The sequence below is a fragment of the Agelaius tricolor genome, unplaced genomic scaffold (genome assembly GCF_023055355.1).
Source record: "Agelaius tricolor isolate 1412-34295 unplaced genomic scaffold, bAgeTri1.0.p SCAF_9, whole genome shotgun sequence".
NCBI classification, from domain to species: Eukaryota; Metazoa; Chordata; class Aves; order Passeriformes; family Icteridae; genus Agelaius; species Agelaius tricolor.
The window spans coordinates 6,746,644-6,762,519 of NW_027269269.1; the positions used below are offsets into that span (position 1 = coordinate 6,746,644).

The 15,876-nt window shown below is 41.6% G+C and overlaps 1 protein-coding gene across 5 annotated transcripts in view; it reads right to left on the bottom strand.

The window, feature by feature from the left end:
• ELMOD1 (ELMO domain containing 1) overlaps positions 1-15,876 on the bottom strand; it is a 45,198-nt gene that overhangs the window by 11,538 nt on the left and 17,784 nt on the right. For all 5 annotated transcript variants that reach the window (XM_071434152.1, XM_071434149.1, XM_071434150.1 and 2 more), the window contains 3 exons: positions 6,469-6,614; positions 6,294-6,322; positions 5,016-5,113 (listed from right to left, as the gene is read on the bottom strand). In XM_071434152.1, the coding sequence (XP_071290253.1) occupies positions 5,016-5,113; positions 6,294-6,322; positions 6,469-6,614 (273 nt within the window). The remainder of the gene's footprint in view (positions 1-5,015; positions 5,114-6,293; positions 6,323-6,468; positions 6,615-15,876) is intronic.

Consider the following 15,876-nt stretch of genomic DNA (forward strand, 5'->3'; position numbering starts at 1 on the left):
AAAGCTAGCATAAAGAAGCCAAAACCCTGAAGTAATATAGTTTCAAAAATCTGCCTCCAGGCAGATTTGGCTTTTGTCTCTTGTTAAGAATCATCATAATGGTTCTCTTTTCATTATAATGCAGATTTTTGTGTTTCCTTTTTACATTTTCTGATGCATCAAAAAAACCAAACCCAACATACATGAAATAACTACCCTCAAAAAACCCTAAGCCAAACTTATAAAAAACCCACCAGAAAACTCTGCACCAAACAACAGATTTACATTAAGATTTTACAATACAAAATGTAAGTCATGCAGTATGCAGCTGCCATGCTCATAGAAATATTTGCTTATATATGGGAATAAGCCCTTTAATATTTAATAGTGTGTAAAATTATTTGAACACCTGGTATGAATTTGGAGGGCAAGCTAAGTGTGCACCCTTATTCCTCTGTGGAACACAGGCTGCACTGATATTAAGCTGCACAGGTTCCTTGCCTTTTGTGCTTGACACACTGAAACATTTTGTTTATTCTGTAATACTCTTAAATTCTCTGAACATAAGGATTTTTCACTGCTTATCTTTTGAGGCAGGTCCTGCTTGTCTAAACTGATCTCCCTCTATGTCAAGTTGAGCTCCCTAGGACAAGGGAAAGGACAAGGATGTTTTGTACCTGAACTTTACTAAGGCCTTTGACACCTCAGCATTCTGCAGGAGCTGGCTGCTTGTGGTTTGGGTGTGTGCACTGTTCACTGGGTAAAAAACTGTCTGTGGGTGGTAGGGAATGGAGTTACACCCAGCTGGGGGCTGGTCACTAGTGGCATTCCCCAGGGATCAGTTTGGGACCAGTTCTGTTTAATGTCTTTATTGATGATCTGGATGAGGGGATCAAGTGCACTCTCAGTCAGTTTGCTGATGACACCAAGTTGGATGGAATGTTGATCTGCTGGAGGGCAGGAAGGCTCTGCAGGGGAATCTGGGCTGGCTGGATCCATGGACCAAGGCCATTGTATCAGGTTCAGCAAGGCAAAGCACTGGGTCCCCCACTGCAGGAAAGGCATTGAGGGGCTGGAGCGTGTCCAGGGAAGGGCAACGGAGCTGGGGAAGGCTCTGGAGCACAAGTGCTGTGAGGAGCAGCTGAGGGAGCTGGGGGTGTTCAGCCTGGAGAAAAGGAGGCTCAGGGGGGACCTCTATATTGGGGGGGACTCTCTATAACTCGCTTACAGGTAACAAGTGATAGGACAAGAGGAAATGGTCTCAGGTTGCCCCAGAAACAGTTTAAATTGGATAGTAGGGAGAATTTCCTTCACCAAAAGTGTTGTCAAGCCCTGAAACAGCCTGCAGGAAAGAAGCAGTGTCACCATCCCTGGAGGTATCTAAAAGACATGTACATCTTTCAGATGTATGTGGCACTTATGGAAATGGATTAGTGGTGCATTTAGCAGTGCTGGGTTAACTGTTGGACTTCAGAATGTTAAACCTTTTCTAACCTAAATGATTCCACAGTTAATCTACAGAATCAGAGACATCAGCATTAGTCTATTGCTCATGCTGCAATTTTATCCCATTTGAAGCTATAACCCTTTCAGACAGAAAAGCCTCCACAGTATTTTCCATCCTTTGCTGTTTCTTTTTTGGGTGTTTTTTTGGGCTTTTTCTTTTAACATGCTTCACTAGCTATTGCCTCCAATTTTACAGAAAGGCTGCATTTCAAAGAAAGCTGAAAAGCCTGACAGACTATGAATTGCTGTAGAGTATCACTAAATCACAGCCATAATGTTTTTAACTTCTTTATAGTCTCGGTTTTGAGCAGCAGGACACAGGCTGTGGCAAAGCAGAGCAATTTTGTATTAAAAAAGTACATGTTTTTAAGATACAAGGTGCACAACACATTCAAAGTAAACCATTTTTGCACTTTATATAAAGGCAGTCAAAAGCTCCACACAATGTTATTCGGGTGAGGGGGTGGGGGTCGAATTAGATTCCTCCCTTTCCTTTTCATTAATGCTTTGTTATTCTTGCCAAACACAGGATGTGGGTGAAGTGCTGATGTCCCACACCTCCTCCTTGTCACCTGGTGCTGGCTATGGCTGTTCTCAGAGCCCAGGAGCAACACACCTGGGCTTGCACTCCCACTGTACTCGGCTCCAGGTGCTCCACCAGATGGAGGCAAGTCCAAAACTGGAGCAGGGGAACTAGATCATCGTTAACTCCCTCCCAACCCAAGCCTTCCTGTGGTTCTATGTCTGCTTCCATAGTTAGTGTAGACTGCACGTCACCACCAGGTTATTCAACCTGCTTGCTCCTACTGCTAAATACACACACTTATCTGAGAGGCATTGATAAAGGAAAATTACTGTGGGATGCCTTCTCCTCTTTAGATCACAGCAGCCCACAGCTTTCAAGAACAGCCAGTGCAAGCACCCCTGGGATGCTAATTCAGCTCTGCAAAGATGCCACATTAACAAAAATGACTGCATACAGATTTGCAGAAACACATACAGTATGACACATGTCCCCTTGTCCTTACCCCAGGAAATTTCAAGTCTCTGCTATCCAACACAAGGCCAGAGCTTCTAAACAAGATCGTTTGCATACAGGTGTTTTATGTTCAAGAGAAGGCAAGGCACTGGATTTTCCTTAATCATGTCTAAAGACGCAGCTGACCTGCTTTTGCTCAAATTTCTGTTGAAAACATCAGTATAAAATAAATGGCTGCATGTAAAACTTCAGTGCAGATGTCTAAAGTTTAGCAGAAATATGATTAATTTAATATAAGGACCAATTAAGTGGCAGAGTGTGTATATACGTATGTGACCTCCTCTTGCACATTTCAGGCCCCATTCCTCACTGCTTTAAGAAGATATTTTACCAAATGGGAGGGAGTGCAATGGGAAAAGGGGATGAGAGACTCAAATGCAGTAAAATATTGAATGCAAGCATTCTAAAGACAATTAAGCATTTGTCCTGTGCTAAGCATATGAACACCAACTGGATCAAAAAAAAGATAATTCAGGTGATTTTTTGTTTGGGTTCTTTTTTCCCTCTGTGTGGTATTTCTAAAAAAATATTATCATAGATTCACAGAATGGTCTGGGTTGGAAGGGACCTTAAAGTATGTCTAGTCCTAACCCCACTGCCATGGAAGGGACACCTTCCACTAGATCAGATTGTTCAGAGCCCCACTTAACCTGGCCTTAAGCACTTCCAAGGATGGATCATCCACAACTTCTCTGGCAAACCTGTTCCAGTGCCTCACTGTAAAGAATTTCCTCCTAACATCTAATCTAAGCCTACTCCCTTTCAATTTGAATCCATTCCCTCTTGTCCTGTCACTACATGCTCTCCAGCTCTCTTGTAGGGTCTCTTCATGTACTAGAAAGACCAGATCACTAAAAATGTAACCTAATGTTCAGGGTCCTGATTTCAAGCAAGGTGAAATCATTTTCATGTCTGCTCTCTCTCTCTTCTGAAGGAGAACATTTCTTCAGAGGCCAAAGGCATGCCATGAGGGGAATCAGAAGGTGATCTCTGGTGTTATACAAAATAATAATTAATTTCTTGTTTTCTTCTGAAATCATTCTACCCAGTTGCCCAAGGGTCCAACACCGGGAAGTGAGCACTTGGATCACCTTGGCTGCTAAACATCGCAGTTCCTGATGTCCACAATCCAAGCTCTGAGCTGTGTGCATTTACATCCTGCAGTTTTTCCTCAGAGATCACCTTCTCTGATTTTACCATTGCTGGGTTTTTCTTTTTGAATTTCAGCAAACAGCATGCTGTACAACACAAGAGTACCAGGGCTGTGATGCCTTCCTCAGATGGCAGCCTCTCAGAAAGGCCTCACATCTGTTTGAAGCAGCTGGTCTTTCATCACCCTCCCTCTGAAGAGCATGTGGGATGCGTCAGGACACACCCCTGGAAAAGCTCTGTGCTCACATCCAGAAAAAATTCACAGGGATTCTCACCTATGGGAATGAGAGGTTCTCTTTGTTTTGTTTCTCTTATTTTCTTCCTTTCTTTAATGGTTGGGTGACCATTTTTTCAATTACTGGGGCTGTGGTCACCATCACAAGAGTTCTCTCTCAAGTTAGAGAGAGGCACTGTATTCTATTTCCTTTATGATCAGTGAAACCTCATTTTAACACTACCCAGTTACTGGCCTTCTTAATGGGGAGTGGGCTGGGAGGGAGAATCCTGTAATGAGACCAAAAAATTATAATTTTCCAACTTAGCTTTTGGGTTTTGTTGTTGCAGCAAGACCTTGGGATGACCTTACCTGTTGATGCTGCTGACCAATTAAAGAAAAGCAGCTGTCAATTTATGGATGCCCATTTTTAATTATGTATACCAACTTCAAGCTTGGGAAGAGGAGTGAACCTCAGACAGATCACCTGGATAATATAGCTCTCAACTTTGTTCCTAATGATTCCTGACCTAGATATCTTGTGCCTTAAGCTCAGAACTGAAAGGTAAGGCAACCATAAAAGTGTTATCATCACCTGGTCTTGAAATACACACTTGTAAATTTAATGGGTGCTCGTCAATCTCTTCTTACAATAATAAATATTAGTTGAATTATTACAACTTCTGTTTGGATATTTAAAGGCAGTTTCAAAATGCAAACCAGCAGACATCTGTATCAGCTAAAACAAGATGGTTTCTTCCCTACTCTAAAGGCAGCATACAGCCTTTCTAAGAAGCCATCACTGTCCCTGCCAGGACCTGTGGTTTGGTGGTGTTTTATCCCTGGGGAAGTGACCCCCATTAAATCCATGCATCAACAATAAACTAAAACAGTATCAGATAGATAAAAGACTCAGGACTTGCTTATTAAGTCACCATAAAAAAAATCATTCATTTTTACATCAGTTTTTTGACAGCAAAGCTAAAATTAGAATTTTATGCTAAGAGACAGAATTCATCTTCAACTTCTGTACCACAATAACTATAGAGAACAAATTCTCCATGGACCCAAGAATTGAGGAAATCAGTAATTCCCACTTGCTCTATAAGGAAACTATGAACTTACTGTGGATTTATATCTGGATTAATCCTTTTCAGCTCCATGATGTCATCTATCGTTTTTTCAATAGCATCAGGGTGAACATTTACTGATGTTTGCAGCCGCTAAAAAGAGGTTTTAAACACATATTAATTCCTACAGAAGCTATTACTTAACAGAAGTTAACAGTGGTAAGTTTGATACCTGAAAGCTTCTGCATTAAGAGCCCAGAAGACTCAACTCAACCCCTGTACATATCTTTTCAAATTATTCAACCTTTCTGACTTGTTTCAGAGCACTTGCCCTGTAAGAACTCGAGTCCCTTTGTAGTCAGTTTATCACATTTCTGTGGTGGCTGTCAGTGAAGATGATCAAAGGCCTCAGTGCAGACCAAGAAGCAGCTACAGACCATCCACCTAACTACACTGGAACTGACAGTCTTCATTTGCCATTCCCTCTCCCAACATGCTGCAGTAACACAGCAAAACATCCTTTCCTTTCTTTCACATGTAATTGCTATTTGTACAAATGCCCCCAGAAGTTCAGTATTCAAAAACCAAAATGCCATCTGAAAATGTTAGAGGTTGAATTTTTTTTGTGCTTTGTCTCAAACTTCACGATTACTTAAATCCAAGTTTTTACATAAGATTTTGTCTTTCTGTTTGTGCTAGAAATGCATTTGGAACTACTATGCTGAACTAAGAGCTAAATGACTTTATTTTTGTTAATGGTGAGGCAAGGTTTTCAATATCACTGACTCTTGTGACAGAAAATTTAAAGGCTGAAGGGTGGTATTTAACATACACACAAATGCCTTAGGGAGCAACTCAGGTTAGCTCAGCCACTGGTACAGTAAAAGGATGAAGTGAAAGAGGCTTTTCTCCATCAAAGTATTTAAAAGGAAAAGAGGGAACAAAGTTGGGAAAGTTGCTTTCCACACAAAAACCTCTGACTTTTCTTTTCTAAATTTGGAAGCAACTGACTGCAGATTACAGATACTCTAGGACAGTATGAGGAATCAAACCAAGAACTCCTAAATTACAACACTTCACTCTCATCACCTCCACCATGGCAAACTGTTCCCTTGATTCCGTCATTGCCACAGTGGGCCTGTCTCTGGAACACAGGACACTCTACCCAACTTTGCAAGATCAACTGCTGTTGCAGACACAAGACCCTCTTCAGTGGAAAATGTAAAATCATATCAAACCTTAAAGTGACTTTTTGGGGTGAGCAAATACCAGACTGAACAAACCAACAGCACAAGACATCATGAAAAGGTGAATAATGAGATCTTTCACTCACCTTACTTTTTGAACCTTTCAGGGATGCCTCTGTAAGGGAAATATTCAAAAGCATCATGTCAGACAAGCATGTTTACATTGAATCAATTTAATAACTTATTTCTAGTAACAATGTACAATTCTGACCATATGCAGAAGGTTACAAAGGCATGCAGAACTAAGTGTATTGCAGTTACCTATTTTCATAGTTCTGGCAGCTCCAGGTTTGGTGTTGTAACAGATCCTTTGCAATTCACATTGACCCGTTAGTTTCCTGACCACGAACTTCAGGCAGCGCCACAAGCATTTGCAGTAGAAGTACAGGCATACCTGGACAAACATCCTGGCAAAAGAAGAAGCTTGAAAATAAGAGTCTGGAGCAGAGTTTGTTTCAACATGTTCACCACCCAAACAGAAAGTACTTCCTCATCCCAAATTCCCATTGCCTAAAGGCAACTTCAGAGCAAAAGCAGCAATTACACTACAAACATTTATGCCAGTAAATACTAAATTGGGCTTTTTAGTATTAGCCAAAGAAACATCCCCCACAAAAAGCACCACAGCTAGAAGCACTGAATAAGTAAGCTCCAGAGTTTTAAAAGAGTAGTTGTCAAAAACTCTTTGTCCTCTTAACATAAAAGGCTGTATAGTTCCTACCAATGCTTTGGGGAAATAGGACTACATGAGAAGGGAGTACAGCTCACCCTGATATAATGGATGCTGAGAATTCAGGAAGACATCACACCCTAGCTTAGTTTTGCCTCAGCAACAACCTGCTCCAAGCAGAATGCTTGGTTATCCTGACAAACTTGACATCCTGACAGCATTCATGTCATGTCCCTAAGAAGGAAAACTAAGGCAATCAAAGCTTCTCCCCTTGCAGAAGAAAAGGTGTTTAAGAACCTTTTGGTTCTTATAATATAGACTTTGCTCTTGAGGAGTGCCAGTTCTTCCCAAGAGCAGCTGTTACATAGCAGTGATGCTGCACAATTTCTCAAAGTACAGAACTGACAGTAAGCCAAGAAAGCCCTTACATAGCTACTGCAACGAGTTTTGAGTCCCAGCAACAGAAGAAAGACTTTGAAAAACTGGATGTATTTCAGTGAAGATGGTAGGGCTGGAGCACAAACTCTGTGAAGAGAGGCTGGGAGAGCTGGGCTTGTTCCATCTGAAGCAAAGATATGGGAGGGATCTAACAGCAGCCCCCAGCATTTATGGAAGATCTTGAAGGAAACAGAGCTGGGCTCTCAACGATCCTGCAGGGCCAGTAGACAAGGGACAACAGCTCTAAGCTGAAACACAAGAGAATCAGCCTTGCAAGGAGAAGCTTTTTCCCTCAAGGACAGTCAGGAAGTGGCACATGTTGCCCAGAGAGGCTGTGCAGTCTCCTTTGTCAGTTTTTTAATCCTTGACTAGAAGAAGCCCTGAGCAGCCCAGTCTGACAGTGCTAACCCTGGTGTGAGAGGGAGGTTGAACTGGAGACCTGCTAAGGTCCCTCCCAGGCCCAACTGAGATCCTACAAAATCCTGAAAAAGGCCGCATACATGGAAACCACTCAATTTTAAACTTGGTTAGCATTACACCTGCTACCAAAGCTCACATATTGCTACCACAATTACATAACACACCCCAAACCCATATTTTAATGGGAAACAACTTATTTGGAAATAATTTATCTTTCTTGTTTCTATGGCTATGATGGCACAGATCCTGCCACATCACTCAACTATCTGTCAACCTCCTGGGATGAAGAGGATGATCCACCACATGGATCCACCCACAGCCCCTGGGTTCAGAAATACATCTCATAAAAGACAAATTGCAAAGAACTAGCAGTAGGAACATTGCCATTTGGACATGGTCCTTGGCTACAGGTGGTTCTGCTAGAACAGGGGGATGGATTAGATGGCATCTACAGGTGTCTTCCTATCTCAAACTCTCTATGATCATATTCTGTGATTACATTATATGAAAACATCAATACAACTTTGATATGCGAGCTTGCCAATAAATATTCACAAATAATTTGGTCCATTATGGTCTAAGTCTGTGTGTATGCATATTCAACATTAGCCCATTATTTTCTATTGTTGATGCTTTCAAAGGACAGTTATTTCTTAGGAGACTCTATTATCCTTTTCAATGGACTGCAGTGATTATTTCAAAACACTGAATTCCAGATACTCAAATCAGTTATAAATATGCATGTGTGTGTATGTAAAGCTTGAAGAGCTCCATGACTTCCTAAAAACTTCCTGAAGGGCATGGTGTAGAAGGATGTTCAAGGAAGGGAAGATGAATTAAGGTGTGTTAAGGTCCACACAGGAGTTTAATCTGCTTTATGTTGGCTTCAGCTTTGAAGGGGGATTAAGCTATGGGAACTAAAGACATTTTATGTCTAAATGGAAAGCATCCACACAAGTATTTAAAATGCTTTAAAAGCATCCAATTTATCTTTAGACTTTCAGTTAATTCACTTAGAACTCCCAAATGCCTGCATGCAGAAAACCTCCTTAGTTTTATTCAACAGGAAGCCTCTATTTTAGAAAGAAATTGATACCTAAGGAATGAGGAATCAGTCCCATTATGGAACCAAGTTTTAGACAAGAAAAAAGTTTCAGGAGCTGACATCAAAGTATTTGGGTATTCCCTCATCCCTGACTCAAGATATGGCAGAACACACTACTGTGAGGAGTTAATTTGTGCTTCACAGCAGGTTATCACCTTCAGTATTAAGGACATCACCAGGTACCAGGAGGCAAGGCCATCACCAGGCAAGCAGCCATTCTTTAAGTTTCCAACAGTCAGAAGTAGAATAACAGAACCAACACAGAATGATTTGGGCTGGAAGGGATCTCAAAGATCATCTTGCTCCAAATCCCCCTTCCATGGGCAAGGACACCTTCCACAAGACCAAGAAGAGGAATTCAAATATAACCTACAGCCATTCCTTAGTTTCATCAGCACAACTCAGCTCTGTAGCTGGGCTAAAAGCACAGGAAAACACCAAACCTGAAGGCCGAATATGGTAAAACAGAGTCCTGAATTTTCATCATATATTTGTAGTAGAAATTAGAGTTGCTTTCTTTTGGTCTGCTTTGTTTCCAAGTGTTAGGTCTCTTTTAGAGCAAAAAAATACAGAGAGATCATTTATGTGGAAGATGGAAAGACTCATTTAACTTCATGTTTACAGTCCATGTAAGATTTCCTTCTCATGAGCAAGAGAGCTCCTGTAAATACAGATGTGCTTTAAGAAAGTTCATGCCTATACTTTGTTGCCTCCAATGCTAAAACATGACAATGCATTTCATTAAAAAATGTTCTGTGTACTATATTGTGGATAATTGAATACTGTGTGTTGTGGATAAGTTTGGGGACTTAGAGGTGGGAAGGTATCAGGTGCATTTGAATTACATATTTTTGCCTTAGGCTCAATGACAGATCTGCAAATCAAAGGAAAAACTCCAAATGGGATAGAGCTGTGACCACATAATTGCAATCACTTTCTCCACCAAAGTTCTGCTTTGGCTGTGGTTTGCACAAAGACTACTAAAAAAGCATCTACTAAAACCAAGACACTACAGCACACAAACGCTACCTCTGTGATTCACTAAAATATACTTAGCAGCTATTACTAATAAACCAAACACACACTAATTTTGACTAGGTAACTTATATAGAAGAAAGTCAATCTTTGTGGGTACCTTCAGTTTTTTACCACTCATCCATCTCAAGTTTACAGTAGTTGAAACCTTCCATTTGTAACATGAAAGACATAAAAAGTATCACAAGCTGTTTATAAAAGGGAATTCTTGCTTGCAGAAATCCTGTAATAAAGGCACACTAGTGATTATGCAAGGCAGGTTTTATGTTAGCCCCTATGCACTGTAAAACAAAACAGCATATCATGAACATGATATGCTGCTGCCCCCAAAGGCATAGCCATGTGCTTCGACTGTGGCACAGTGGCATTAATTTCTGGCTTGTTTTAGAGTTAAATTCCAAACCTCCTCTCCACTCAATACCCTCTGTGTGCTGGTTTTTGGTTTGTTTTTTTTTTTTTTTTTTTTTTTTGTTGGTTTTTTTTTTTTTTTTGCTTGTTTTGGGTTTTTTTTTTTTTTTTTTGGGTTTTTTTGTTTGTTTGTTTGTTTGTTTGTTTTTGTTTTGTTTTTTCTTTAGTTTGTTATTCTTTGTTCGTTTTGTGTTTTTTTTTCCCCCACCTGCTTGCCTTTGCAGGTTTCTCAGCACAGAAAATAGTTTGTTGGTCATGTACAGGATTATTTCAGATCCTCAGAGGAGAGGTCTAAGAACAGAAGTACGACAGAAATGAAGGTGTTCCTCAGGGACTCGCACTTTTTCTTATTTCAATCCAAGTTCCTTTCCCCTCCTGTATTCCAAGCAGCTGTATAGACCTGCATATTTGGGTTTATACATGCATTAAAACAGTTTATATGAACTGTTTATTCAATTATTCAAATTTATTCAAGCAAAATAAAGAAAAAACTGCATACTAAGATATCAAATCAACATTCAGTTCCCTTGCCAAGGATGGTGCATGACAAAACCAAGCAAGCAACCAATCTCTATCAGCAATAATGAGGCTCAAGAGATTCTGGAGTGCTCTCTTCCATGACAAAGAAGACAAAGAAAGGGGTTTCTACAATTTCTCACATCTTTGCAAGACAGGGGGAAATGTAGAGCCAAAGCCAGCACAGAGTAAGAGTACTACTGCAGCAGAGACAGTGCTTCTATTTTCCCACAGCATGTGCTGCTTTGCCTGGGGAATGAAAGCACGTGGCAGCAACCAGCCAAAAGCACTGAGCATGTTGCTTCACACCCCAGCACTGCAAAGGGAAGGATTTAAGTGGTTTTCAACAAGGGATTTCCAGGTTTGCCCTCGACTAGCCCAGCTGATGCTGGGGCAGTGCAATTAAAATGGGAAATGCAATGGCTATTAGAATTTACATCTCTCTCCAATGACAGTATGATATCATATTTTCATGAAATCTGGCTTTTATTTAAAGGTGACTACCTCTAGGAGATAAGCACAGCCTTCTCTGTGATAAAATGTCAGAAGCAAAATTATGCAAAACTTTCCAAAGTTGCCTAATATTTCTGTGAAGCTCTTTCCTGTGTAATCCGTTCAGCTAAATATCAAGATGTATGTCTGATGCAACATGAAGTACTTCCTGAAGGGAAGTAGAGATTAATTACTGTGCATGAAACTAATGAAAGTGTTTATTCCCTCCTTCAGTTATTTGAGAACCTCAGTATTTTCAGAGCTAGTAACAAACATAGGTATTCTGGGTAAAATAAAAGCTTCATCTAGATACTCAATGCTACTTACTGGACTTCAGCCTGGGGGGAAAGCAAGCAAACTCCTGAAACAAGAAAAAAACCCAAAACAAAACAAACCAAAACAAACCAAAACCAAAGAAAACCACGCAAACAAACAAAAAACCCCAAACAAGCCAAAATGCCCAGCCCTACCAAAAAAAAAAAACCCAAACACAAAACAAATCCAAAACCTAAAACCCTAGATCCAAATCTAACACAAAATACCCCTCATCCTCTCCCCCAAAGCAATTGTTTAAAATAATGAAATAAAAGTCACTGAGCATACTTACACATCATTTTCTTTTCTGTGTGCGTGTTTTAGGCCCTATGGATTCTGGAGATTTTTACACAACTATTTTTTCCTGAAGAACATACTAATCTCAGATAAGACTGCATTACATATCAGTATTTCCTTTCTGAGAATTCTAATTACTGTTTGTGAAGTCAAGGACACACTAGTCATAGCTGATCAGCTGTCCAATGGGTGAGTAAGCAAGTGATACAACCCTGGTAGGAGCTCATTAACTTGACTATCTTTGGTTTATGTGCATAGTTTACAGTGTGTATACAAGGTCAACCAAGAAGTGAGGCACCAATCACCATTTCTGCCATAGGCAGACCAGCTACTTTAAAACACAAGAAATTGCTTTCATTTTGGGCCTTTGCAGACATGACAACTGAAATCCACCTTATCTCCCCATTTAGACATAGGAGCAACTCACTGTGGCAGCTAAGGAAGACATATGAATAGTTTTTAACAGCAGCTTTCCACACATTCACTGCTTTTGCTGTTTGCTGATTAGATTTTCATTTTATCTGATGACTCCAGTACACTTAAAATCTGCTAGAGCTTACAGTTTGCTTTGCAGTAGAGCAAGAGATGTAAGATTTCTAGGATTTACTGAAAAAAACCTGTCTACTACAGTTGGTTCTCCAAGTTGTTATTATTTCAGATGTTTAAGATAAATTACAGTCAAAGTAAAAGTGTTGATGATGGACTTCTCAGAGCCCCTTTACAACAAAATGAGAAAGCCCTGGAAGATTAAGTATTTAACTGAGAAATAGTTTTATTTTTTCATAAGTAATATTTCAGATGTCAGAAATAATTCATATCAGACAAGCTGAAAAAGAAAAGACCAACTATTTTCATTTGGACATTGCCTTGAACTGGAAATATGAACATAAGAGTCTAAATTCAGAGATTTAGGGTTACTCCAGCTACTGGACTGTTTAATAGACAGACTCTTTCTCCAACCAAGTTGTGTGGGAGTGATGATCTACTACAGGTAGAAAGGCTCTGCAGAGGGATCTGGACAGGCGGGATCACAGGGCCAGGGCCAATTGCATGATGTTCAACAAGGCCAAGTGCCAGGTCCTGCACTGGGGTCACAACAGCCCCAGGCAGTGCTGCAGGCTGGGGGCAGTGGCTGGGAAGCTGCCTGGTGGAAAAGGACCTGGGGGTGCTGGCCAACAGCAGCTGAGCATGATCCAGAGTGTGCCCAGGTGGCCAAGAAGGCCGATGGCATCCTGGCCTGGATCAGCCAGGTGTGGCCAGCAGGAGCAGGGCAGTGACCGTCCCCCTGTACCCAGCACTGCTGAGGCCACAGCTCCAATGCTGTGCTCAGTTCTGGGCCCCTCAGTGCAAGAGAGACATTGAGGGGCTGGAGCGTGTCCAGGGAAGGGCAACGGAGCTGGGGAAGGCTCTGGAGCACAAGTGCTGTGAGGAGCAGCTGAGGGAGCTGGGGGTGTTCAGCCTGGAGAAAAGGAGGCTCAGGGGGACCTCACCACTCTCTGCAGCTGCCTGACAGGAGGGTGCAGCCAGGTCGAGGTAATTCTCTTCTCCCAGCACAAGAGAAAACAGCTTCATTTTGTGCCAGGAAAGGTTTAGATTGAAAATCATTAAAAATTTCTTCACAAAAATAATTGTCAAGCATTGAAACAGGCTTCCCAGGGAGGTGGTGAAATCGCCATCACTGGAGATACTTAAAGGAAACATAGATGTGGCATTCAGGTGACATGGTTTAGTGGTACAGTTGACTATGCTGAGCTAATGCTTGGATTGAATGATCTTAAAAGACTCTAAGAAATTCTATGATTCTAAAGAAGTGGAACAGGTTTTTCAGAGAGGCTGCAGAATCTCCATCCTTACAGGTGCTCAAAATGTGTCTGGATGCAGCCCTGAGCAACCTGTTATAGGTGACCCTGCTCTGAGCAGTGGGAAAGGACTTGATGATTTCCAGAGCTGTCTTTCAACCTCACTAAACAACAAGCTAGATTTGAAATCCACTCTTCGAAGTCCTCCTTGGGTCTCCAGGTGAATATATGCTGCATGAAGTTGCTAGAGGTAAAATACTGTCACCACTTAGAAAGCAAAGTCAAGATTATCATAATTTCAGAGATGAAAGCCCTGTTCCTCTTGACGTCTGTTTTACGGCAACTTCCACATTGCAATCAACAAAATGACTTGCAGCTTGTGCAGAATAAAGTCATTGGTTTTAACCACAGAGATAATCTATGCCATCAGCATCAGCTATTCTGGTGTCTGTCCCACGTTGTGCAACAAGGAAAACACTATGCCACTGAGCAGTCCCTGCAATCAGAATTCCACATTTCAACCCTGCATTGATCTTCACAAACAGCTAAGGATGATTTAAGCTCCCAGGTGGTGCTGCTATTGGTTACAGACAAACATGGGGACACAATATATATTAACTTCTTTTCCAAACCATTTCCAAGCTGGAAGGCTTAATAACCTTGTCTTGCCCATATACGTCCCTGCAGTTCCACACTTCACTTATTCCCCATCACACAAACCTGCAACTGCAGGGTGCAACACATAGAGCAGAACTCATTATGCCCAGTAAGTGCTTCCCTTGGAGGGTTTTTCTTCCTAGTCTCTCTGGATTTCTTCTACGTTTACAGAAAATGGGGAGGGTAGTTCTCTTATCAGTTCATGTCAAAGGTTTAACATAATATAAAAAAATCCAGATGCTTGTAAGTAAATAGAAATAGCTTTCCTATTTCAACACTGTGTTCATATTTTTGGTGCTCTGTACTCTCCTCTGCCCCATTCCTTAATCTGACTTTCTGTTCAGCATTTGGAATACTGGATTTTCCATAACAAAGTCCTAGACTGTCCTGTTTAGTTAGACAACTGTTTTTCAGAAGATCTACCTTGACTACTTAAGAGAATCTAACACCATTGAGACCTTTCAAGTCTTTTAGGATTCACTGACTTCAGGAAAAACATGAAGAGAAGTAGAAGGTAGCTTCTCCATGACAGCCTTAGGAACCCACATATTCAAAACAGCTCTCTTTCTCCAACATGGAGAAAATCATCAAGGGGCCAGGAAAGTAAAGGTGAACAGAACAGATAGTTTAACAGGAAGAGAGCTGGCAGCTTAGAAGTTGGCATCAGCTCAGCTTCTCCATCAGGAGGGAGCAAAATTACTTTATGTTCAGAAAATACTAGACCTTTATGGGAGCAAGTGTAATACCCTCTGCAATCCCAGTCAGAGGCTCCCACCCTTCTCACAGGATGGTAGAGTTCACTTTATGAGGGACTCATGAACCCAATCCCATATGGCATCAATTTGTGACCTTGGGTCAGGCTGCTGAACAAGCCTGTACAGAGAAAAAAGGTAAAAATTATAGAGGCAGGAGTGCTGAGAAGGAAATAATTAGGATTCCAGAACAAAGGCTCTGACATGAGGTGTTACAAAATTGTAAAGGGAAAAAGCAGTGCAGAGATGTTAGTCAGGCTAGTTGTGAACTTTTACGTCACTGAACTAGTACAAATGTGTGGTGGTTTGACAGGAAATATGTTTTCTGGGATGCTGTGGTCAGACCAATTGGTGCTCAGATTTTAATATTGGCACCTAATGTGGCCATTGGGACATTGGGTCCGCCTCTGAGAACACGGGGTTAAAGCAGGGCTCTCCCCTGGGAGGTTCTCTTGGGTTTCCTGCGGGAAAGAGTTCAGGTCTCTCCCCCGGCCCAGCTGCTGGCTGGGCAGGGGGAGGGGAAAGCCATGTGGCCGGGAGAGGTAGGCCTGAGGTAGGCCTGAGCCCGGGGGTGGAAGGGTGGAAGAGAGAAAGAGAGAGACCGGGAGCCATCGGGCAGCTCCCCCTGAGAGACACAGAGAGAGAGAGAGAGAGAGAGAGCCGCTGCCTGGGACTGTTACCTTGAAACTTGATAAACATGGGCCTGTGCTGGCAGCATGGGCAAGTGTGACAGAGGTCTGGGCAAGTGAGAGATGTTGGAAGAAT